Source organism: Somniosus microcephalus, chromosome 1 (assembly GCF_052327205.1).
Source record: "Somniosus microcephalus isolate GS21.2 chromosome 1, FLI_Smic_1.0, whole genome shotgun sequence".
Classification (NCBI taxonomy): domain Eukaryota; kingdom Metazoa; phylum Chordata; class Chondrichthyes; order Squaliformes; family Somniosidae; genus Somniosus; species Somniosus microcephalus.
Window position 1 is genome coordinate 457,336,214 of NC_140987.1, and position 23,912 is coordinate 457,360,125.

Below are 23,912 nucleotides of genomic sequence, written 5' to 3' on the forward strand. Positions count from 1 at the left end.
TCCATGTTACTCCAAAGGTGGTACCATTTAATTTTCAATTTATGAACTGGGAATAAAGTGGGAGCAGTGAAAGAACTGTATTGCCCCTGCTGCGGCTGATTTGTGTGAGGCTTGTACTGCGAAAGAGCTGAGTCACGCACTTTGCTCAGATTGTGCTGGAGCAGAGTTTCTGTAAGCAACAAGACTACAACTGATTCACCAGTGCGCCTGGTTGGATCAGACAGAAGATTGAGCCAGCAGAAAAAGAGGAATAAAGAAACGTCACGCGTTAGACACTCAAAGGGTATAAACTAAGTGAAGAGAAAGATTGTAAAGAGGCTAAAACGGTGGTGTGGATTGAAATGGTGGCGCGATTTAAAACCAAGTAAGGCTGAGAAGAGCAGTGATGAGGAGATAAATGAAATTAAACGGAAGTCAAGTTAAAGGTAGCCAGAATCAATGTTGCCTGTAACTTTTTTTGGGGTGCACGGGTCCTTTAACTGGCTGCGCAGCCCGTTAGATTTTTCGCGCATGCGCGGGTTATTCCCATTGTAAAGCCGGTGAGCGGCCTGCGCGGGACCTCCAGACCGCCGTGCGGCCACGCAGCTTGGCGGTAACATTGGTCAGTACATAAATGTGAAGCAAGAACATGGGAACTCTTCGGATGAAGAAAAACTCATTTCCTATTTTAAAACCTTCCTGTATTTCACGAGAAACATTCAGCCTGTTCCATAGCCACAACAAGGAAATCACAGCAGCAGCGACTGCAGAGACAGATCCAGTTTTTTAAATGCTTTGTGGCATTCCGCAAGTCCAAGGGATGTGAAATGTAGTCTTTGGCGAGAGAGCAAAGTGGGCGACAGCGAATCGTCTGCCTGTTTTACACCCTGCCCGATTTTCTTCTTTTATTGTCAAGTCAATGGAAAAGATAATCAGGTACGGTGTGAAGTTCCCCAACTATTAGAAAGGGAGAACATTCATATCCACATGTCACAGTATTAAGATAATTGAATTTTATAAGTAAAAGCATAGAGCACAAGAGTGTGTAAGTTCACCAGGAAGATGCCAGTGATGGGAAACTCTAGTTATGAGGAGAGACCTGAGAGACTGGGACTGTTTCCACTGGGGCGGAGAAGGCTAAGAGGAGATTTAATAGAGGTTTTTAAAATTATGACATGTTTTGATAGAGTGAATAGGAAAAGACTCTTTGCTCTGATTGGGGAGTTAGTAACAAGGGGTCATCAATTTAAAATGATCACAGAGCGTGAGGAGAGAGGCTGCGAGGAACTTCTTTATGCAGCAGGTTGTTGGAACTTGGAATGTTTTGCCACAGACAGATAGCACTGTATCTTTTAAAGGAAAATTGTAAAAATATTTGAAGTACAGAAAGATTATGGCGCTACTAAAGAGCCAGGCAGGCACGATGGGTCGAATGGCCTCCTTCTGTGTTGTATCATTCTATGATTCACTACAGGGCTATGAGGAGAAAGCAGGGCTCTAGCAAAGATCCAGGACAGGCATGATGGGCTGAATGGCCTCCTTCTGTGCTGTGTGATCCGATGATCACAAGTGAATTATAGATGAGGGAGGCCGTTCAACTGATCCATCCAGAACGACACTAAAGCATCCTCACTACAGCATCCAATTGGTTCTTAAATGTTTCCAGGGATTCTGCCTACACTACCCCAACTGAAAGTGTTGACCATTGTGTGAAGAAGGACCACTTGAGAGAGAAGATCAGCCTTGAACTCATTGAATGGCGGAGCAGGCTCGAGGGTCCGAACGGCCTACTCCTGCTCCTATTTCTTATGTTCTTATGTTTCAAATTTACCTTTTACCTCCCGATCGCCTCTTCCCAGCAACCGACCCCCTCCCCCTCCCCCCCTCCCCCAGTCAATTAATTAAATATTGCAGGTTCACTGGCATTTGGGCCTCCATGACACATGGACAGCCTGTCATAGAAACATAGAAACATAGAAGATAGGAGCAGGAGTAGGCCATTCGGCCCCTCGAGCCTGCTCCGCCATTCAATGCGATCATGGCTGATCATCCAAATTCAGTACCCTGTCCCTGCTTTCTCCCCATATCCCTTGATCCCTTTAGCCTTAAGAAATATATCCAACTCCTTCTTGAATATATTTAATGAATTGGCCTCTACTGCCTTCTGTGGTAGAGAATTCCACAGGTTCACCACTCTCTGGGTGAAGAAATTCCTCCTCATCTCAGTCCTAAATGGCTTACCCCTTATCTTTAGACTGTGACCCCTGGTTCTGGACTCCCCAACCATCGGGAACATCCTTCCTGCATCTAGCCTGTCTAGTCCTGTTAGAATTTTATAAGTTTCAATGAGATCCCCTCTCATTCTGTCAAAAATAAGTCCCGCATGCCCGAAAATAGAGAAATGACATACAGGCTGACCGCCCACCAAATGAAGCGGCCACATGCACCATGCTTCCCCGGCCTCTGGAAATACCGCCATGGGTGGAGGTGCGGGGCAATAGAACCTCCGGCCATTTTACCGGCCACCCGTTTGAAGCTGCTACTGTGGATAGTTGGCAACAGAGAATCGGGCCCAAAAAATATTTAATAAACTGATCGATCTCCTGTCGCCTTGCATGTGGGGAGTGAGGACCAGTGACGTGTGGTGAGAGGGCAGGGTTTAGAGGGAGGGGTTTGGACCCAACGCACAGACATAAATTGGGCTCCATTTTAAAGCCATACAATCTGTCCTTATTTCTCTATTTCCATTGTAAATTCCAATATCCACATTTATGATGGGACTCCCTATGTAAACGTGCCGTGCTGTAATTACATCGTCACACCACCACAACACCACAAAGCCTCCACCAGCGGAAGGAAGAAAGAACTTGCATTTCTATAGCGCCTTTCATGACCTCAGGACTTCACAAAGCGCTTTACAGCCAATGAAATACTTCTGAAGTGTAGTCACTGCTGTAATGTAGGAAATGCGGCAGTCAATTTGCACACAGCAAGATCCCACAAACAGCAATGCGATAATGACTGTATAATCTGATTCAGTGATGTTGATTGAGGGATAAATATTGGCTCCAGGACACCGGTGATAACTCCCCTGCTCTTCTTCGAATAGTGGCCATGGGATCTTTTACGTCCACCTGAGAGAGCAGACGAGGCCTCGGTTTACCGTCTCATCTGAAAGACGGCACCTCCGACAGTGCAGCGCTCCCTCGGCACTGCACTGGATGTCTGTAGTCACGAACAGTATAATTGTCCAGTGACAGAATGCCAGCATTGATTAAATTCCTTTAGTGATCAGTGTACTGCGCTGGAAGTGCCAGCCTGGATTATGTGCTCAAATCTCAAACTGTGGGAGGGTTGAATTACAAATTTACACGGACAGTTATCATTATGAATGTGGACACAGGAATTTATGATGGAAAACGTTGACAGACTTAAGACTTTTAATAAGATTTCAAGGGAATGTTTACCTTCCTACATGTCCTTCTAAATCCAATTTTCAGCAGGTAGATGCGTTCAAGAGCAGAAGGGGCCTTAATCCAGGTACCACCAGGGTTTTGAAGATATTCCAGTTCTTTCCCAACAATGGAGAAATTAATTTTTGGAAACATCTTGCACTGACCACTTGGGCCACCGAGGTGTTTAAAAAAAAAAGAACGAGTCATTGGAACAATTCTCGCCTTCACCCAAAGGTGCTTCCCGTGGGCATTGCCCGGCACTCAACGCGCTGGACCGCGAGCAGATCGCAAACCTCCACTGTAGGCAATACGGAGAGTCCCAGCCCTGTGTGATTGGCTCCCATGTCTGTTGCTTAGCAGCGCTGAGCTCAGTGGTCAGAGAAATCCCTCAAACGCATGGACACCTCGCCCAGGCGTTGCCCATGTTAGAATTATTTCTCTAATTCTCGAATTGCTTTCGCACCTTTCCCTGGAAAAGTGACATTCTGGAAAAAGGAATTGCCAGGATATAAATCCTAGTGAGTGAAACGGTTGAACAACCGGGCCCACAATAAAACCAGCAACGCAAACTGATTGTCACTGTTTGAAAACCAAAAATGACAAATGTTTCACTTGGATTTCAGGTCAATGAAAAGGTGATTTGCCACATGCGCCGCACAGGAGAATGGGGTAGATCGTGACTGAGCGATGGTGGAAAACAAGTCATAGCGAGTCGGCAGCCCGTTTTCCATCTCTCCCTGATTTATATTTCCACTGACTTCAGTGGGGAGCAATGTAAAACGTACTGCCGACTCGCTAGCATCTGCTTTACACCATCGCACAGAGTAAAAATTACCCACACTGTTTTTAAATTAGATTTTATGTGAAACAATCCATCATCAAATAAGACCATTGCAGAGTACGTTTTCAGCTTGCAAAACAGAAGCTGGCGTATTTAAGAGTGTATGACAATTTTTGGCCTGTAATAATTCTTAGTTTCAAGTGTCATCACAATTACCTGTGCTGGATTGAAAACCATTATGTTCTGTCCAATCTGCCTTAACACCAACATGTCCAGACCCTTTACATGTGAGAACAACATGATTCTGACATCAATCCCATTGATACAGAAGGATTCATAGAAACATAGAAACATAGAAGATAGGAGCAGGAGTAGGCCATTCGGCCCCTCGAGCCTGCTCCGCCATTTAATGTCATGGCTGATCATCCAAACTCAGTACCCTGTCCCTGCTTTCTCCCCATATCCCTTGATTCCTTTAGCTTTAAGAAATATATCTAACACCTTCTTGAATATATTTAATGATTTGGCCTCCACTGCCTTCTGTGGTAGAGAATTCCACAGGTTCACCACTCTCTGGGTGAAGAAATTCCTCCTCATCTCAGTCCTAAATGGCTTACCCCCTTATCCTTAGACTGTGACCCTTGGTTCTGGACTCCCCCGCCATCGGGAACATCCTTCCTGCATCCAGTCTGTCTAGTCCTGTTAGAATTTTATAAGTTTCAATGAGATCCCCTCTCATTCTTCTAAACTCCAGCGAATATAAGCCCACTTGACCCAATCTCTCCTCATACGTCATTCCTGCCATCCCAGGTATCAGTCTGGTGGATCTTCGCTTCACTCCCTCAATGGCAAGAACATTCTTCCTCAGATAAGGCGACCAAAACTGCACACAATACTCAAGGTGTCGTCTCACCAAGGCCCTGTACAACTGCAGCAAGACATCCTTGTTCCTGTACTCGAATCCTCTTGCTATGAAGGCCAACATACCATTTGCCTCCTTAACTGCCTGCTGCACCTGCATGCTTACCTTCAGCGACTGGTGCACAAGGACACCCAGGTCTGATTGCACTTCCCCTTCTCCCAATCTATTGCCGGTCAGATAATAATCTGCCTTCATGTTTTTGCCACCAAAGTGGATAACCTCGCATTTATCCATATTATACTGCATCTGCCATACATCTGCCCAATCACCTAACCTGTCCAAATCATACTGGAGTTTCTCTGCATCCTCCTCACAGCACACACGCCCACCCAGCTTTGTGTCGTCTGCAAACTTGGAGATATTACATTTAGTTCCCTCATCTAGATTATTGTGAATAGCTGGGGTCCTAGCACCGATCACTGCGGTACCCCACTAGTCACTGCCTGCCACTCGGAAAAGGACCCGTTTGTTCCAACTCTTTGCTTCCCGTCTGCCAACCAGTTCTCTATCCAAGTCAATACCTTACCCCAATCCCATGTGCTTTAACTTTGCACGCCAATCTCTTATGCGGGACCTTATCGAAAGCCTTCTGAAAGTCCAAATACACCACATCCACTGGTTCTCCCTTATCTATTCTACCAGTTACATCCGGGAACAAGTATAATCTAAAAGGGGGAAAAAAATGAAAGTGACTTGTTACTACAGGCGGTCATTGAATGAAATACATGTTTGGCTGTTTCGTACCCTTGATGCTTGTTTTTGTTTATTCTTGGGATGTGAGTGACGTTGACCAGGGGGCATCTACTGCCCCTCACAGCCGCCCTGAGCAGATGGCGGTGGACCTTCTTCCTGATTGTTCTTGTTTTTTAATCACTTGAGGGGCTTCCCAGGCCCACCTCAAGGGGTGGATTAGAACTCTGGGCCGCCTGAGTAATGGGCACAGATCGATCACCCGATCCTGCCCACGGGAGCCTGGTCCGATTTAGGAACACAGGAGCAGGAGGAGGCCATTCAGCCCCTCGAGCCTGTTCCACCATTCGATGAGATCTTGGCTGGTCTGTGACCTAACTCCATATACCTGCCTTTGCCAGAAATCCCTTATTACCTTTGGTTAACAGGAACCTATCAATCTCAGATTTAAAATTAACAATTGATCGAGCACCAATTGCCATTTAGGGAAAAGAGTTCCAAACTTCTACCACCCTTTGTGTGTAGAAGTGTTTCCTAATTTCACTCCTGAAAGGTCTGGCTCTAATTTTTGGACTATGACCCCTAGTCCTAGAATCCCCAACCAGCGGAAATAGTTTCTCTCTATCTACGCTGTCTGTTCCCCTTAATATCTTGAAAACTTTGATTAAATCGCCCCTCTTAACCTTCTAAATTCCAGAGAATCCAACCCTAGTTTGTGTAATCTCTCCTCGTAATGTAATCCCTGGAGTCCATTGTGAGGGCAGAGCCTCATTACCCCTTTGGGTGTAAACCCCAGCCGCTCGCTGATTCCGGCCAGCAGGAAGGTCAGTGGGTGGGGGTGTAGGGGGCTGTGGACGGGGAGCTGGGGGAGCTCCTGCTCCCCCTGGCTCCACAAAAGTAATTTTAACACTTGCCTTTTCGTGCCTCTTCTGCTGAACCGCCAGGGTTTAATGAGAGGAATCTCCCTGGTTGATGCTCTGGCCAGTAGGCAATTAAAATGGCATTAAGGTCCTCTCTACATTCCCGTACCCCAATTAGCATTGATTAATAAGGGTCCCGCCTGGTTCAGGCAGACCCTGGGAAAGATGGTGGTGGTGTGCGAATGGAGCAATACATCCATCACCTCCATTAGAAACATAGAAACATTGAAGATAGGAGCAGGAGTAGGCCATTTGGCCCCTCGAGCCTGCTCCGCCATTCAATGAGATCATGGCTGATCATCCAAATTCAGTACCCTGTCCCTGCTTTCTCCCCATATCCCTGGATCCCTTTAGCCTTAAGAAATATATCTAACTCCTTCTTGAATATATTTAATGAATTGGCCTCAATGGCCTTTTGTGGTAGAGAATTCCACAGGTTCACCACTCTCTGGGTGAAGAAATTCCTCCTCATCTCTGTCCTAAATGGCTTACCCCTTATCCTTAGACTGTGACTCCTGGTTCTGGACTCCCCCGCCATCGGGAACATCCTAGGGGTTAAAATCTCACCCTAATTGTGAGCAACATGGGGGCAATTTTAGTCTAACCCGTCCAGTAGGAATCTGAGCAGATTGGCTTGAAATCTGGGTTTGTACCCGGTGCGATTGAAGTCAAAGGAGAGTAGAATCGAGTGGGGTATAAAAGCAACGTTCGACACGACCTGCCGCTTGGCAGTTTATGTTAAAAGAACGGCCATAATGTGGGACTGGAGGCGCATGTAGGCCAGACCGGGTACAGGTCGTTGGTTCCTTATGCTGAGGACATCAGTGAAGCAGTTGAAGCTTTTGCCATAATCCTTCAGTTTTCATGGTCATTTTCTTTCAGCTCCCAAATTATCAGATTAATTGAGATTCGGTGAATACAATTTGCCATGTGGGGGGAATTGAACTCATGACCTCAGGGTTTGCTAGGCCACTAATGAAAAGGAGGAACTTGCGCCACCCTGTGGCTCAGTGGGCAGCACTCTCTCTCTCTCGCCTCTGTGTCAGAAGGTTGTGGGTTCAAGTCCCACTCCAGAGACTTGAGCACAAAAATCCAGACTGACACTCCAGTGCAGTGCTGAGGGAGTGCAGCACTGTCGGAGGGGCAGTACTGAGGGAGTGCAGCACTGTCGGAGGGACAGTACTGAGGGAGCGCCGCACTGTCGGAGGGGCAGTACTGAGGGAGCGCCGCACTGTCGGAGGGGCAGTACTGAGGGAGTGCCACACTGTCGGAGGGGCAGTGCTGAGGGAGCGCCGCACTGTCGGAGGGGCAGTACTGAGGGGGTGCTGCACTGTCGGAGGGGCAGTACTGAGGGAGTGCTGCACTGTCGGAGGGGCAGTACTGAGGGAGTGCTGCACTGTCGGAGGGGCAGTGCTGAGGGAGTGCCGCACTGTCAGAGGGGCAGTACTGAGGGAGTGCCGCACTGTCAGAGGGGCAGTACTGAGGGAGCGCCGCACTGTCGGAGGGGCAGTACTGAGGGAGCGCCGCACTGTCGGAGGGGCAGTACTGAGGGAGCGCCGCACTGTCGGAGGGACAGTACTGAGGGAGCGCTGCACTGTCGGAGGGGCAGTACTGAGGGAGCGCCGCACTGTCGGAGGGGCAGTACTGAGGGAGCGCTGCGCTGTCGGAGGGGCAGTACTGAGGGAGCGCTGCACTGTCAAAGGTGCCATCTTTCGGATGAGACGTTAAACCGAGTCGACGTCTGCTCTCTCAGGTGGACGTAAAAGATCCCACGGCCGCTATTTCGAAGAAGAGCAGGAGAGTTCTCCCCCATGTCCTGGCCAATATTTATCCCTCAACCAACATCACTAAAACAGATTATTCGGTCATTATCACATTGCTGATTATGGGGTCTTGCTGTGCACAAATTGGCATTTCCTACATTACAACAGTGACTGCTCTTTAAAATGCACTTCATTGGCTGTAAAGGTCTTTGGGACATCCTGAGGTCATGGAAGGCGCTATAGAAATGCAAGTCTTTATTTATATCGCCCCTTTCACTTCCTCAGGCCATCCTAAAGTGTTTTACAGTCAATGTACTTTTGAAGTGTAGATATTAGATTTTATGTAGGCAAATGTGGCAGCTACTTTGTGCACAACAAGCTCCCACGAACAGCAATCAGGTAATGACCAGTTAAAATAACAACAGAAAGTGCTGTAAACACTCAGCAGGTCAGGCAGCATCGAGGAGAGAGAAACAGGGTCAACGTTTCGAGTCGAGGACCCTTCGTCAGAACTGGAAAAGGTTAGGGAGGAGAGATTTTTAAGCAGGGGCAGGGAGGAGTGGAGGAATGAACAAAGGGAAGGTCTGTGATAGGCTGGAAGGCAGGAGAGATTGACTGACAAAAGGGATGATGGTGCGGGGCAAAAGGAGAGGTAATAGGACAAGTTAAAAAACAAAAGATGGCTCCAGATGAGGTGTGAATGATGATGGCAAAATCATTAACAGCTACCATGTGAGCAAACAAGAAAGAAAAATATATAAAGAAATACAGGTTATGGTTTGAAATTGTTGAACTCGATGTTAAGTCCAGAAGGCTGTAAAGTCCCTAATAGAAAGATGAGGTGCTGTTCCTCGAGCTTACGTTGAGCTTCGTTGGAACAATGTAGGAAGCTGAGGCCGGAGAGATCAGAGTGGGAGTGGAGCGGAGAATTAAAGCGACAGGCGACCAGAAGCTCAGGGTCACACTTGCGGACTGAACGGAGGTGTTCCGCAGAGCGGTCACCCAATCTGCGTTTGATCTCCCCAATGTAGAGGAGACCACATCGTGAGCAGCGAATACAGTATAGGAATGACCAGTTTTCTAGGAATGACCAGTTAAGCTGTTTGGAAGGTGTTGATAGAGGGACAAAGGTACCAGAATCATGACACGACTGTTCCATAGAAACATAGAAGATAGGAGCAGGAGTCGGCCATTCGGCCCCTCGAGCCTGCTCCGCCATTCGGCCCCTCGAGCCTGCTCCGCCATTTAATGAGATCATGGCTGATCATCCAAATTCCTGCTTTCTCCCCCTACCCCTTGATCCCTTTAGCCTTAAGAAATATATCTAACTCTTTCTTGAATATATTTAATGAATTGGCCTCCACTGCCTTCTGTGGTAGAGAATTCCACAGGTTCACCACTCTCTGGGTGTAGACCTTTGACTTGTATGAGAATGTGCTGTTTAAGCGTAACAACTTAATTATTATTTTATTGTGTTTTTTTTTATAAACAGGAACACTTCACACCAGAATGCAGGTTCAAGGAATCCGTATTTGAGAACTACTATGTGACCTATTCGTCCATGTTGTACAGACAGCAGCAGTCTGGCAGGGGTTGGTATTTGGGACTTAACAAGGAGGGAGAAATCATGAAAGGAAATCACGTGAAGAAGAACAAGCCAGCTGCACACTTCCTCCCCAAACCATTAGAAGGTAATATTGCAAAGAGTGTTTCTTGCTTATTCTTCAACTGTCGGCATCAAGAGCGCAGAGAAGGCAGTTAACCCGAGGTCAATATTCATCTTCAACCTGGCTGATACCTGTTTGAGAAGTAAGATACCATGGAAACTACAGCTAAGAGGGTATTCGAGCCAGGAAATGGGGACAGTGAAGTTCCACCTAGAACAATACCAGGAATAGCCTAAAAACTCGAGCCAGACCTTTCAGGAGTGAAGTTAGGAAACACTTCTCTTCCGCCAACGGCAATTGATGCTGGATCAACTGTTAATTTTAAATCTGAGATTGATAGATTTTTGTTAACCAATGGTATTAAGGGATATGGGGCAAAGGCCAACAGCTAACCCCTGCCAGACTGGGTCAGCTCTTCAACTGAAGCAATCTACTGTAATCCCATTTGCTTGCTTGTTTCCTGACACCTTTTACATGTGTCCTCTTCAAATACACATCCTATTCCATTTTAAATTATGTTACGGTTTGTGCCTCAGTAGTTACTTTTGGTAAAGCACTTCCTGTTCTAATGTGTGAAAGAATTTCTTCTTGCTCCCCTTCTTGTGATAATCCGCAGCCTACGTCCTCTTTTTGCATTGATTCATCATTCAGTAGAGACAGTCTTTCACGATTGATCCTTTCAAAACCATCCATCATTTTACAAACCTTTATGAATCCTCTCTGTTCCAGTGAAAAAGACTCCATTTTTCTTTGAACCTTTCTCCATAACGCTCACCTCAGTCCTAGGAACACAGGAGCAGGTGGAGGCCATTCAGCCCCTCGAGCCTGTTCTGCCATTGAGTGAGATCATGGCTGATCTGCGACCTGACTCCAAATACCTGCCTTTGACCCATAGCCCTTAATACCATTGGTTAACAAAAATCTATCAATCTCAGATTTAAAATTAACAATTGACCATCAATTGCTGTTTGCGGAAGAGAGTTCCAAACGTCTGATAGGCCTGGCTCTCATTTTTAGGCTATTCCTGGCATTGTTCTATGAATCTTCACTGTCCCCCTTTTCATGTCTCTAATAACCTTAATATTATAAGGGGAACAAATTAAGAACCCTGCTTGACTTATCTTCAGCGCAGGTTGGGGAATTAATGTTCCCTAAAGCAAGGAATCAGCAGGAGTCGTATGAGGAAAGTCAATGATAGAACAATCAGACTCTGGGTGGAGTGGGCTTGATGGGCCCACTGAACTTCGCTTGTGCTTAATTTCCTTAAGAATTGTTGCATCATCTGCCCAATATTTGTGTTAATAACAGGAACAACACATTGGCCAGAAATTTAATTTAAGCTTGAGTGAATTGAAATGAAATGCTATAAATAGCGCCAAATGTAGTCATTTTTTTCAATACTTGCCAGCGGTGATGAAAGGGCCTCATTTGTATTCGAGGGTACATTATCTCCTGTCCGTCTGATTGATGTTCTTTGTTATTACTGGAAATGGAGGCAAATCTCTGTTAACACTTTGAGGAGTGCGAGGTGCTCCTGAATAATCGGAGAAGTTTCTATTCATTTCACTGAATCCACATCGTCATATTGAACATCACAGAGTAAAATACTTTGTACTTTTGCCCATGTTTTTTGAACTCTACAAAGAAGTTTTATCTGAGGATTGTCTGCAGTGCACAGGATTTCTCTCCTTCCCTATTGAAGGAAAGAGCTTGTTCTTGTACAGCACTTTTCACAACATCAGGATATCCTGAAGTTCTTTATATCCAGGGAATTCGTTTTGAAGTGTAGTCACTGTTGTTATACAGGCAAAGGCAGCAGCCATTTTGCACACAGCAAGACCCCACAAGCATCAGCTGAGATAAGTAACAAGTTAATCTGCTTTTTCGGGGATGTCAGTGGAGGGATAACTATTGACCAGCACACCGGGGAGAACTCCCCTGCCCGTCTTCAAAATAGTGCCGTGGGATCTTTAACTGTAACAACAACAACTCCATGTAATTAAACGTCCCAAGGTGCTTCACAGGAGCAAAATGAACCACAATTTGACACCAAGCTACATAAGGAGATATTAGGACAGGTGACCAAAAGCTTGGTCAAAGAGGTCGGTTTTAAGGAGCGCCTTAAAGGAGGAAAGAGAGGTAGCGAGGCGGAGAGGCTTAGGGAGGGAGTTTCAGAGCTTAGGGCCCAGGCAGCTGAAGGCACGACCGCCAATGGTGGAGCGATGAAAATCGGGGATGCTCAAGAGGGCAGAATTGGAGGAGCGCAGAGCTCTGAGGGTTGTAAGGTCAGAGGAGATTACAGAGATAAGAAGCGGCAAGGCTATGGAGGGATTTGAAAACAAGGATGAGTATTTTCAAATTGAGGCCTGCTGGACCGTAAGCCAGTGTAGGTCAGCGAGCGCAGGAGTGATGGGTGAACGGGCCTTGGTGTGAGTTAGGACACGGGCAGCTGAATTTTAAATGAGTTCAAGTTTTTGGAGGGTGTAAGATGGGAGGCCGGCCAGGAGTGTGTTGGAATAGTCGAGTCTAGCAGTAGCAAAGGCATGGCTGAGGGTTTCAGCAGCAAATGAGCTGAGGCAGGGGTGCAGTCAGACGATGTTACAGAGGTGGAAGTAGGCGGTCTGTGGTCAGAAGCTCATCTCAGGGTCAAATAGGACACCAAGGTTGTGAACTCAGCTGATTCAGGTAAGTGGTGCCCTGTTTCAGTATGCTCTGGTGATTATTTCATTAATTCTCGGGATGTGGGCAAGGCCAGCATTTACTGTCCATCTCTAGTTGTCCTTGAGAAGTTGGTGGTGAGCCGCCTTGATCCGCTGGGGTCTTCTTGAACCGTGTGCTGATGATGTTTCCATGATGGCGTTAAGGAGGGAAGTCCAGGATAGTGACCCAGTGACAAGTAGGGGATCTAAAGGTGTTGGCGTGGCAGGGAAGTTGCAGATTGGATCATTATACATGGACTTTGACTGGCCAAAATGGCCATTTCCTGTTTTGGATTTTTGTATATTCTTACAGCACAGACATGCATCATCTCACAAACAAGGAGCTTTGTTGTCTCCACAAGAGACTCCCAGCCAATTACTTCCATAATGGCCTCCATTGTCAGGGGTGCATGAGCTGAACGTAGAGAATGGTACCACTGATCGACAGGAATGGTAAGGCCAACAGCACAGTCAAGGTTTTTCTGGACACAGTAGGAATAAATAATCACCTAGTTGAAGTCCCAAAATAGTTTTCCCCAGAGCTTGACAGATCCCAGCACTTTCTAGCATGGCGAGGGAGGGGGTTGTCACCATGGAAACAAGCCACCACATGCATGGTTGTAGAAGTGGAATGATTTCAGCTAGGCCCGAATATATAACCTATGCATTCAGTAGCTGTAGAGTTTGGAGGACGAGTTTTAAATGCGTCAACAACAGCAGCAGCAAGTACCGGCAGTTACAAAGCTCCTTTGATGTTACAAAGTGCCTTGCCAGAGGAAGGGAGTCTCGTAAAGGGGAGCAGAGCGATGGAGGGCTAGAAATTGGATCGCTCGGGTGAATACCGGGGGCCGAAGTGTCCAATATGGTGTGCAGTGTGTGCCCACTCGATTCACGCCGGGAGAGCACTACCTGCCAATTTAATCAGGGTGTCCCGGCGTGGTCCAGTGCAGCTGCCTGAAGCATGCATGCCGTGCAGGCTGCTAACAGTATCGAGCCTAAAGCAGCCAAATCATTAGCCTTTAAAGAGACCGCTGGAGACTGCTCCAAAACGTGCCTGAACATGGAGCCAGGAAGAGCAGGAGTGCTCCCTGTGGGTTCACATTGAAACTACGGGCTTCTGCCGGTCAAAGCTCAGCCCGCCGCCCCCCTCCTGATCTGATCTCCTCGTCAACCCCGTCCCCCAATCTCCTCGTCAACCCCATCCCTCAATCTCCTGCCAACCCCGTCCCCCGATCACCTCACCAACCCCGTCCCCCGATCTCCTTGCCCCCCACACCTCCCAATATCCTCCCTCACCCTGTCTCCTTGCACCCCCCCTGGTCTCCTCGCCCCCCTCCTCCCGATCTCTTCGCCCCCTCCCCCGATCTTCTCACCTCCTCCTCCCGATCTCCTCGCCTCCTCCTCCCGATCTCCTCGCCCTCCTCCTCCCGATCTCCTCGCCTCCTCCTCCCGATCTCCTCGCCCCCTCCTCACGGTCTCCTCGCCCCTCCTCCCGATCTCTTCGCCTCCTCCTCCCGATCTCCTCGCCTCCTCCTCCCGATCTCCTCGCCTCCTCCTCCCGATCTCCTCGCCTCCTCCTCCCGATCTCCTCACCCCCTCCTCCCGGTCTCCTCGCCCCTCCTCCCGGTCTCCTCGCCCTCCTCCTCCCAATCTCTTCGCCTCCTCCTCCCGATCTCCTCGCCTCCTCCTCCCGATCTCCTCGCCTCCTCCTCCCGATCTCCTCGCCTCCTCCTCCCGATCTCCTCACCCCCTCCTCCTGGTCTCCTCGCCCCTCCTCCCGGTCTCCTCGCCCTCCTCCTCCCGATCTCCTCACCTCCTCCTCCCAGTCTCCTCGCCCCCTCCTCCCGGTCTCCTTGCCCCCTCCTCCCGATCTCCTCACCCCCTCCTCCCGGTCTCCTCGCCCCCTCCTCCCGGTCTCCTCGCCTCCTCCTCCCGATCTCCTCGCCTCCTCCTCCCGGTCTCCTCGCCCCTCCTCCCGGTCTCCTCGCCCCTCCTCCCGGTCTCCTCGCCTCCTCCTCCCGGTCTCCTCGTCTCCTCCTCCCGGTCTCCTCGCCTCCTCCTCCCGGTCTCCTCGCCCCCTCCTCACGGTCTCCTCGCCCCTCCTCCCGGTCTCCTCAGCCCCTCCTCCCGGTCTCCTCGCCTCCTCCTCCCGGTCTCCTCGCCTCCTCCTCCCGGTCTCCTCACCCCCTCCTCCCGATCTCCTCGCCACCTCCTCCCGGTCTCCTCGCCCCTCCTCCCGGTCTCCTCGCCCCCTCCTCCCGGTCTCCTCGCCTCCTCCTCACGGTCTCCTCAGCCCCTCCTCCCGGTCTCCTCGCCTCCTCCTCCCGGTCTCCTCGCCTCCTCCTCCCAGTCTCCTCGCCCCTCCTCCCGGTCTCCTCAGCCCCTCCTCCCGGTCTCCTCGCCTCCTCCTCCCGGTCTCCTCGCCTCCTCCTCCCGGTCTCCTCGCCTCCTCCTCCCGGTCTCCTCACCCCCTCCTCCCGGTCTCCTCGCCCCTCCTCCCGGTCTCCTCGCCTCCTCCTCCCGGTCTCCTCGCCTCCTCCTCCCAGTCTCCTCGCCTCCTCCTCCCGGTCTCCTCGCCTCCTCCTCCCGGTCTCCTCGCCTCCTCCTCCCGGTCTCCTCGCCTCCTCCTCCCGATCTTCTCACCTCCTCCTCCTGGTCTCCTCACACCCTCCTCCTGATCTCCTCGCCCCCTTCTCCCGGTCTCCTCTCCTCCCCGATCTCCTCAATCACTTCATCCTGATCTCATCGCCAGCCCTCCCCACCGCTCCTGGGCCTACCGCCCGGCCGAGTTTCCTCTCTTTGCAAGGGGCACAGTTCCTCTCGGGGTGTCACTGAGCTCCGAGCTTGCCGGTCACACCCTGATGATGCCGGGGCACCATTTCCGGAAGGCTGTCTTGTGTAACTGTTAGTGCCGTGGCTGGGTTCACTCCTGAATTTGAACTAGCACCACTTCCTAGACCGGGAGCGATTCACTCACACCACAGGAGAAAAACCAGGCAGAATGTTTTGAGCTCTATGACAACAATTCTCAACACTTTGCAATAAAAACAGAATCTGCTGGAAATTCCCAACAGACCAGGCAGTATCTGCAAAGACAGGTTATGCTTCGATGTAATGTCTGAAGACTAAAAGAAAAGCAGCAATTTTAATAAAGTGGGAAAATATATTGAGGAAAGTGTCCCCTCAATCAGAGGCCACACCACCTTTACACTATCTAACCTAACTTGTAGATTACAAATAGATTGCTGAATAATATTTACACACACACATAGATTGCAAAGCAATTCAACATGCGAACAAAGCACTGGGGTTTATTTCTGGAGTGTAGAATTCAGAAGCAGTGAAGTTATATTAAACTCCTATAGGACCCTGGTCAGACCACACTTGGAGTACTGTGCACAGTTCTGGTCACCATTACTGGAAAAAGGACATAGAAGCACTGGACATCCAGCACTGGATGAGCAGAAATGTCCTCCAACTAAATATTGGGAAGATCAAAGCCATTCATTTCAGTCCCTGCCACAAACTCCGTTCCCGAGCCACCGACTCCATCCCTCTCCCTGGCATCTGTTTGAAGCTGAACCACACTGTTCGGAAACTTGGTGTCGTATTTGACCCCGAAATGAGCTTCCAACCACACATCGCTAAGACCAACTATATCCCCCTCCGTAACATCAACAACAACAACAACAACTTGCCTTTAACGTAGTAAAACGTCCCAAGGTGCTGCAGAGGAGGATTTTAAGACAAAAAATTTTACATCGAGCCACATAAGGTTAAATTAGGGCAGGTGACCAAAAGCTTGGTCAAAGAGGTCGCTTTTAAGGAGCATGTTAAAGGAGGAGCGAGAGGTAGCGAGGTGGAGAGGTTTAGGGAGGGAATTCCAGAGCTCAGGGCCGAGGCAACAGAAGGCACGGCCACCAATGGTGGAGCGATTATAATCAGGGATGCTCAAGAGGGCAGAATTAGAGGAGCGCAGATATCTCGGGGGGTTGTGGGGCTGGAGGAGATTACAGAGATAGGGAGGGGCGAGGCCATGGAGGGATTTGAAAACAATGATGAGAATTTTGAAATCAAGGCGCTGCTTAACCGGGAGCCAATGTAGGTCAGCGAGCACAGGGGGTGATGGGTGAACGGGACTGGGTGTGAGTTAGGACATGGGGCAGTGAGCACAGGGGTGATGGGCGAACGGGACTGGGTGTGAGTTAGGACACGGGGCAGTGAGCGCAGGGGGTGATGGGTGAACGGGACTCGGTGTGAGTTAGGACACGGGGCAGTGAGCACAGGGGGTGATGGGTGAACGGGACTGGGTGTGAGTTAGGACACGGGGCAGTGAGCACAGGCTGGATGGGCGAACGGGACTGGGTGCGAGTTAGGACACGGGGCAGTGAGCACAGGGGGTGATGGGTGAACGGGACTGGGTGTGAGTTAGGACACGGGGCAGTGAGCACAGGGGGTGATGGGTGAACGGGACTCGGTGTGAGTTAGGACACGGGGCAGTGAGCACAGGCTGGATGGGCGAACGGAATTGGTGCGAGTTAGGACACGGGGCAGTGAGCACAGGCTGGATGGGTGAACGGGACTGGGTGCGAGTTAGGACACGGGGCAGTGAGCACAGGGGGTGATGGGCGAACGGAATTGGTGCGAGTTAGGACACGGGGCAGCCGAGTTTTGGATGACCTCAAGTTTACGTAGGGTAGAATGTGGGAGGCCGGCCAGGAGTGTGTTGGAATAGTCAAGTCTAGAGGTAACAAAGGCATGGATGAGGGTTTCAGCAGTGGATGAGCTGAGGCAGGGGCGGAGACGGGCGATGTTACGCAGGTGGAATTAGGCGGTCTTAGTTATGCTGTGGATATGTGGTCGGAAGCTCATTTCAGGGTCCAATATGACACCAAGTTTGTGAACGGTGTGCTTCAGCCTCAGATAGATGTTACATCGCCCGTCTCCGCCCCTACCTCAGCTCATCTGTTGCTGAAACCCTCGTCCGTATCTTTGTTACCTCCAGACTTGACTATTCCAATGCATTACTGGCAGATCTCCCAGGTTCTACCCTCCGTAAACTTGAGCTCATCCAAAACTCGGCTGCCCCGCGTCCTAACTCACACCCAGTCCCGTTCACCCATCACCCACTGTGCTCACTGCCCCGTGTCCTAACTCACACCGAGTCCCGTTCACCCATCACCCCCTGTGCTCACTGCCCCGTGTCCTAACTCACACCCAGTCCCGTTCACCCATCACCCCCTGTGCTCACTGCCCCGTGTCCTAACTCACACGCAGTCCTGCTCACCCATCACCCCCTGTGCTCACTGCCCCGTGTCCTAAGTCACACCCAGTCCCGTTCACCCATCACCTCCTGTGCTCACTGCCCCGTGTCCTAACTCACACCCAGTCCCGTTCACCCATCACCCCCTGTGCTCACTGCCCCGTGTCCTAACTCACGCCCAGTCCTGTTCACCGATCACCCCCTGTGCTCACTGCACCGTGTCCTAACTCACACCCAGTCCCGTTCACCCATCACCCCTGTGCTCACTGCCCCGTGTCCTAACTAACACCCAGTCCTGTTCACCCATCACCCCCTGTGTTCACTGCCCCGTGTCCTAATTCACACCCAGTCCCGTTCACCCATCACCCCCTGTGCTCACTGCCCCGTGTCCTAATTCACACCCAGTCCCGTTCACCCATCACCCACTGTGCTCACTGCCCCGTGTCCTAACTCACACCCAGTCCCGTTCACCCATCACCCCCTGTGCTCACTGCCCCGTGTCCTAACTCACACCCAGCCCCGTTCACCCATCACCCTCTGTGCTCACTGCCCCGTGTACTAACTCACACCCAGTCCCGTTCACCCATCATCCCCTGTGCTCACTGCCCCGTGTCCTAATTCACACCCACTCCCGTTCACCCATCACCCCCTGTGCTCACTGCCCCGTGTCCTAACTCACACCCATCCCGTTCACCCATCAACCCCTGTGCTCACTGCCCCGTGTCCTAACTCACACCCAGTCCCGTTCACCCATCACCCCCTGTGCTCACTGCCCCGTGTCCTAACTCACACCCAGTCCCATTCACCCATCACCCACTGTGCTCACCGCCCCATGTCCTAACTCACACCCAGTCCCGTTCACCCATCACTCCCTGTGCTCACTGCTCCGTGTCCTAACTCACACCGAGTCCCGTTCACCCATCACCCCCTGTGCTCACTGCCCCGTGTCCTAACTCACACCCAGTCCCGTTCACCCATCACCTCCTGTGCTCGCTGCCCCGTGTCCTAACTCACACCCAGTCCTGCTCACCCATCACCCCCTGTGCTCACTGCCCCGTGTCCTAAGTCACACCCAGTCCCATTCATCCATTACCCACTGTGCTCACTGCCCCGTGTCCTAACTCACACCCAGTCCCGTTCACCCATCACCCCCTGTGCTCACTGCCCCGTGTCCTAACTCACACCCAGTCCTGTTCACCGATCACCCCCTGTGCTCACTGCACCGTGTCCTAACTCACACCCAGTCCCGTTCACCCATCACCCCTGTGCTCACTGCCACGTGTCCTAACTCACACCCAGTCCTGTTCACCCATCACCCCCTGTGTTCACTGCCCCGTGTCCTAACTCACACCCAGTCCCATTCACCCATCACCCACTGTGCTCACTGCCCCGTGTCGTAACTCACACCCAGTCCTACTCACCCATCACCCCCTGTGCTCACTGCCCCGTGTCCTAAGTCACACCCAGTCCCGTTCACCCATCACCCCTTGTGCTCACTGCCCCGTGTCCTAACTCACACCCAGTCCTGTTCACCGATCACACACTGTGCTCACTGCACCGTGTCCTAACTCACACCCAGTCCCGTTCACCCATCACCCCTGTGCTCACTGCCCCGTGTCCTAACTCACACCCAGTCCTGTTCACCCATCACCCCCTGTGCTCACTGCCCTGTGTCCTAACTCACACCCAGCCCCGTTCACCCATCACCCCCTGTGCTCACTGCCCCGTGTCCTAACTCACACCCAGTCCCGTTCACCCATCACCCCCTGTGCTCACTGCCCCGTGTCCTAATTCACACCCAGTCCCGTTCACCCATCACCCCCTGTGCTCACTGCCCCGTGTCCTAACTCATACCCAGTCCCGTTCACCCATCACCCACTGTGCTCACTGCCCCGTGTCCTAACTCACACCCAGTCCTGTTCACCCATCACCCCCTGTGCTCACTGCCCCGTGTCCTAACTCACACCCAGTCCTGTTCACCCATCACCCCCTGTGCTCACTGCAACGTGTCCTAACTCACACCCAGTCCCGTTCACCCATCACACCTGTGCTCACTGCCCCGTGTCCTAACTCACACCCAGTCCTGTTCACCCATCACCCCCTGTGCTCACTGCCTCGTGTCCTAACTCACACCCAGTCCCGTTCACCCATCACCCACTGTGCTCACTGCCCCGTGTCCTAACTCACACCCAGTCCCGTTCACCCATCATCCCCTGTGCTCACTGCCCCGTGTCCTCACTCGCACTCAGTCCCATTCACCCATCACCCCCTGTGCTCACTGCCCCGTGTCCAAACTCACACCCAGTCCCGTTCACCCATCACCCCCTGTGCTCACTGCCCCGTGTCCTAACTCACACCCAGTCCCGTTCACCCATCACCCCCTGTGCTCACCGCCTCATGTCCTAACTCACACCCAGTCCCGTTCACCCATCACTCCCTGTGCTCACTGCCCCGTGTCCTAACTCACACCGAGTCCCGTTCACCCATCACCCCCTGTGCTCACTGCCCCGTGTCCTAACTCACACCCAGTCCCGTTCACCCATCACCTCCTGTGCTCGCTGCCCCGTGTCCTAACTCACACCCAGTCCTGTTCACCCATCACCCCCTGTGCTCACTGCCCCGTGTCCTAAGTCACACCCAGTCCCATTCACCCATCACCCACTGTGCTCACTGCCCCGTGTCCTAACTCACACCCAGTCCCGTTCACCCATCACCCCCTGTGCTCACTGCCCCGTGTCCTAACTCACACCCAGTCCTGTTCACCGATCACCCCCTGTGCTCACTGCACCGTGTCCTAACTCACACCCAGTCCCGTTCACCCATCACCCCTGTGCTCACTGCCACGTGTCCTAACTCACACCCAGTCCTGTTCACCCATCACCCCCTGTGTTCACTGCCCCGTGTCCTAACTCACACCCAGTCCCGTTCACCCATCACCCACTGTGCTCACTGCCCCGTGTCCTAACTCACACCCAGTCCTGTTCACCCATCACCCGCTGTGCTCACTGCACCGTGTCCTAACTCACACCCAGTCCCGTTCACCCATCACACCTGTGCTCACTGCCCCGTGTCCTAACTCACACCCAGTCCCGTTCACCCATCACCCCCTGTGCTCACTGCCCCGTGTCCTAACTCACACCCAGTCCCGTTCACCCATCAACCACTGTGCTCACTGCCCCGTGTCCTAACTCACACCCAGTCTTGTTCACCCATCACCCCCTGTGCTCACTGCCCCGTGTCCTAACTCGCACCCAGTCCCGTTCACCCATCACCCCCTGTGCTCACTGCCCCGTATCCTAACTCACACCCAGTCCTGCTCACCCATCACCCGCTGTGCTCACTGCCCCGTGTCCTAAGTCACACCCAGTCCCGTTCACCCATCACCCCCTGTGCTCACTGCCCCGTGTCCTAACTCACACCCAGTCCCGTTCACCCTTCACCCCCTGTGCTCACTGCCCCGTGTCCTAACTCACACCCAGTCCTGATCACCGATCACCCCCTGTGCTCACTGCCCCGTGTCCTAACTCACACGCAGTGCCGTTCACCCATCACCCCCTGTGCTCACTGCCCCGTGTCCTAATTCACACCCAGTCCCGTTCACCCATCACCCCCTGTGCCCACTGCTCCGTGTCCTAACTCACACCCAGTCCCGTTCACCCATCAACCCCTGTGCTCACTGCCCCGTGTCCTAACTCACACCGAGTCCCGTTCACCCATCACCCCCTGTGCTCACTGCCCCGTGTCCTAATTCACACCCAGTCCCGTTCACCCATCACCCCCTGTGCTCAATGCCCCGTGTCCTAACTCATACCCAGTCCCGTTCACCCATCACCCACTGTGCTCACTGCCCCGTGTCCTAACTCACACCCAGTCCTGTTCACCCATCACCCCCTGTGCTCACTGCCCCGTGTCCTAACTCACACCCAGTCCTGTTCACCCATCACCCCCTGTGCTCACTGCACCGTGTCCTAACTCACACCCAGTCCCGTTCACCCATCACACCTGTGCTCACTGCCCCGTGTCCTAACTCACACCCAGTCCCGTTCACCCATCACCCCCTGTGCTCACTGCCCCGTGTCCTAACTCATACCCAGTCCCGTTCACCCATCAACCACTGTGCTCACTGCCCCGTGTCCTAACTCACACCCAGTCCTGTTCACCCGTCACCCCCTGTGCTCACTGCCCCGTGTCCTAACTCGCACCCAGTCCCGTTCACCCATCACCCCCTGTGCTCACTGCACCGTATCCTAACTCACACCCAGTCCCGTTCACCCATCACACCTGTGCTCACTGCCCCGTGTCCTAACTCACACCCAGTCCTGTTCACCCATCACCCCCTGTGTTCACTGCCCCGTGTCCTAACTCACACCCAGTCCCGTTCACCCATCACCCACTGTGCTCACTGCCCCGTGTCCTCACTCGCACTCAGACCCGTTCACCCATCACCCCCTGTGCTCACTGCCCCGTGTCCTAACTCACACCCAGTCCCGTTCACCCATCACCCCCTGTGCTCACTGCCCCGTGTCCTAACGCACACCCAGTCCCGTTCACCCATCACCCCCTGTGCTCACCGCCCTCTGTCCTAACTCACACCCAGTCCCGTTCACCCATCACTCCCTGTGCTCACTGCCCCGTGTCCTAACTCACACCGAGTCCCGTTCACCCATCACCCCCTGTGTTCACTGCCCCGTGTCCTAACTCACACCCAGTCCCGTTCACCCATCACCCCCTGTGCTCACTGCACCGTATCCTAACTCACACCCAGTCCCGTTCACCCATCACACCTGTGCTCACTGCCCCGTGTCCTAACTCACACCCAGTCCCGTTCACCCATCACCCCCTGTGCTCACTGCCCCGTGTCCTAATTCACACCCAGTCCCGTTCACCCATCACCCCCTGTGCCCACTGCTCCGTGTCCTAATTCACACCCAGTCCCGTTCACCCATCACCCCCTGTGCTCAATGCCCCGTGTCCTAACTCATACCCAGTCCCGTTCACCCATCACCCACTGTGCTCACTGCCCCGTGTCCTAACTCACACCCAGTCCTGTTCACCCATCACCCCCTGTGCTCACTGCCCCGTGTCCTAACTCACACCCAGTCCTGTTCACCCATCACCCCCTGTGCTCACTGCACCGTGTCCTAACTCACACCCAGTCCCGTTCACCCATCACACCTGTGCTCACTGCCCCGTGTCCTAACTCACACCCAGTCCCGTTCACCCATCACCCCCTGTGCTCACTGCCCCGTGTCCTAACTCATACCCAGTCCCGTTCACCCATCAACCACTGTGCTCACTGCCCCGTGTCCTAACTCACACCCAGTCCTGTTCACCCGTCACCCCCTGTGCTCACTGCCCCGTGTCCTAACTCACACCCAGTCCCGTTCACCCATCACCCCCTGTGCTCACTGCACCGTATCCTAACTCACACCCAGTCCCGTTCACCCATCACACCTGTGCGCACTGCCCCGTGTCCTAACTCACACCCAGTCCTGTTCACCCATCACCCCCTGTGTTCACTGCCCCGTGTCCTAACTCACACCCAGTCCCGTTCACCCATCACCCCCTGTGCTCACTGCCCCGTGTCCTAACTCACACCCAGTCCCGTTCACCCTTCACCCCCTGTGCTCACTGCCCTGTGTCCTAACTCACACCCAGTCCTGATCACCGATCACCCCCTGTGCTCACTGCCCCGTGTCCTAACTCACACGCAGTGCCGTTCACCCATCACCCCCTGTGCTCACTGCCCCGTGTCCTAACTCACACCCAGTCC

At 52.3% G+C, this 23,912-nt stretch overlaps 1 protein-coding gene across 4 annotated transcripts in view; it reads left to right on the forward strand.

The window, feature by feature from the left end:
• fgf13a (fibroblast growth factor 13a) overlaps positions 1-23,912 on the forward strand; it is an 863,578-nt gene that overhangs the window by 816,063 nt on the left and 23,603 nt on the right. For all 4 annotated transcript variants that reach the window (XM_086002251.1, XM_086002259.1, XM_086002240.1 and 1 more), the window contains one exon: positions 10,003-10,201. In XM_086002251.1, the coding sequence (XP_085858377.1) occupies positions 10,003-10,201 (199 nt within the window). The remainder of the gene's footprint in view (positions 1-10,002; positions 10,202-23,912) is intronic.